The sequence below is a fragment of the Colobus angolensis genome, unplaced genomic scaffold (assembly GCF_000951035.1).
Source record: "Colobus angolensis palliatus isolate OR3802 unplaced genomic scaffold, Cang.pa_1.0 Scaffold294, whole genome shotgun sequence".
NCBI classification, from domain to species: Eukaryota; Metazoa; Chordata; class Mammalia; order Primates; family Cercopithecidae; genus Colobus; species Colobus angolensis.
Window position 1 is genome coordinate 1,292,925 of NW_012116199.1, and position 1,945 is coordinate 1,294,869.

The following is a 1,945-nucleotide window of genomic DNA, read 5'->3' on the forward strand; positions in this document are numbered from 1 at the left end:
CAACCTCCGCCTCCCAGGTTCAAGCGATTCTCCTGCCTCAGCCTCCCAATTAGCTGGGATTACAGGCATGTGCCACCACACCCGGCTAACTTTGTATTTTTAGTAGAGATGGGGTTTCTCCAGGTCAGTCAGTCTAGTCTTGAACTCCTGACCTCAGGTGATCCGCCCGCCTTGGCCTCCCAAAGTGCTGGCATTACAGGCATGAGCCAGAGCACCCGGCCCTCATTTGTTTTTCAAAGAACTCAGTAAAGGTGGAAGGGACAGGGAAAGAGACTGAATTCATGGCTGGCTAACAGGGGTCCAGAGACATCAGATAATACTGCTGTTGTTATTACTGTTATTACTACCACTGTTGGAACCTTTACTGAGTGCTTCACCAGGCACTGCGCTAACAGTCCCATTTAATCCTCACAGCCTCCACAGGAGACGGTTACCATTATGACCTCTATCGTGTAGATGGAAATCATGGGGTATTAAGGGTTAAGTGCTTGCCTAAGATCACTTAGAGCTGGGGTTTCAACACCCAGGTATATCTGATTCTCTAAGCCCATTCTTTCACTGGGGGTAGGGGCACAGGTAAGAAGGAGGACATTAATCCTTTGTTGACATTTTGAAAGGATGATACGTTCAAATAGTCCAAAACTCAGAAAGTACAGAAGGGAAATATCTCCCCCCAACACTGTTCCTCTCTCCTGAGATGTTTATGAATCCTTACAAACATGTTTATTGTATATTACCATAATACATACACACACACACACACACACACACAGGCTCCCTCTCTCAACACAAATAATAACATACTCAAGCTACTCTTCTGTACCTTTATGGTACAAGTACCCTAACCGCCACTTAGGACTTGGCCAAGGCCACCGTCAAGTATGGGCAGAGTGGGCACTTGGCCTGCGAGCTCTATGTCCAGTGCTCACTCCCCACAGCACCCCCCAACTCACCCACAGCAGCCGACTCAGCCCCCGTCAGCCTCTAACAACCACACACAAAAGCAGCAAGAAATGGCCACGCTGTCTTCTGAGCAGGACACTCCATCCGACAGAAGGGACTTTTAGGCTCACTCCTCCATCTGCAAAGCCGCGCTCCCAGGGGATGGGGCAGGTGGTTGGACTCACCCTGTCTGCCTTCCTCTTCTGTGTGGTGATAGCAAAGAGGGCCCGCTCTAATTCTCCGGCAAACTTCCATGATTCATGGAGGCGGCACACCAGATCCCTGGTCTCTCCTGGAATGAGAGACATTCAGATGCGGCCCAAAGGACTCCCCCTAAAGGCCTGTCAAAGTGCCAGGTTTTAAGATGACAGGGTGCCGGATTCCCACCTTGCAACTGCTGGACGGCATGCTGGCTGTCATGGAGTGCCGTCTGAAGCTCCGTTTTCTGAAATGTAAGGATTTGTGTGGTATGAACCTGGGCCTTTGGGAGAAAAGACAAGCAAGTGCTGAAAGAGAAGCAAAGAAACCTTCTCCACCCTCCACTCACCTCTAGCTCCCTCCTTAGGGCATCCTGATGTTGGTGTCTTGCCTTCTTTTCCTGCAGAAAGAGGAAGACAGAGCTCTTACCAGGGGGAGGCAGAGATGGCACAGCAAGAGACATGCCCCCAGAATGGCACCACTGCCCCAGGACAGGCCCACTCATGGGACCAGGTTATCAGGAACCCTGTGGGGATGGGGTGGAATCTGGGGGGTGAGCCTTCTTCCCCAGGCTGGATGTGGGCAAGATGAGACCGGGGCCCCTACATCCGAGTGCCCTCCAAACCCAGCAGTCATGTCGTGAGTAAACAAAGAAATCACGTTACTTCTTCCAGCTGAGCTCGGTTCTGTTGCTTCTGTGGGGAAGAGTGAAAGGAAGGTGACTGAGGGTGGCCCCCTCGACTCTATTCCCCAGGCCAGGAAGCGGTAGGCAGGGGCCAGGGATGGATTTTAAAGGTAAAGTTCT

The 1,945-nt window shown here is 51.5% G+C and overlaps 1 protein-coding gene across 1 annotated transcript in view; it reads right to left on the reverse strand.

Moving 5' to 3' along the window:
- The window catches only part of LOC105516916 (golgin subfamily A member 6-like protein 1), a 65,242-nt gene that overhangs the window by 35,321 nt on the left and 27,976 nt on the right, over positions 1-1,945 (reverse strand). Inside the window, 4 exon segments of the mRNA XM_011949260.1 lie at positions 1,128-1,234; positions 1,330-1,423; positions 1,490-1,540; positions 1,806-1,835. Of these exon segments, the coding sequence (XP_011804650.1) occupies positions 1,128-1,234; positions 1,330-1,423; positions 1,490-1,540; positions 1,806-1,835 (282 nt within the window).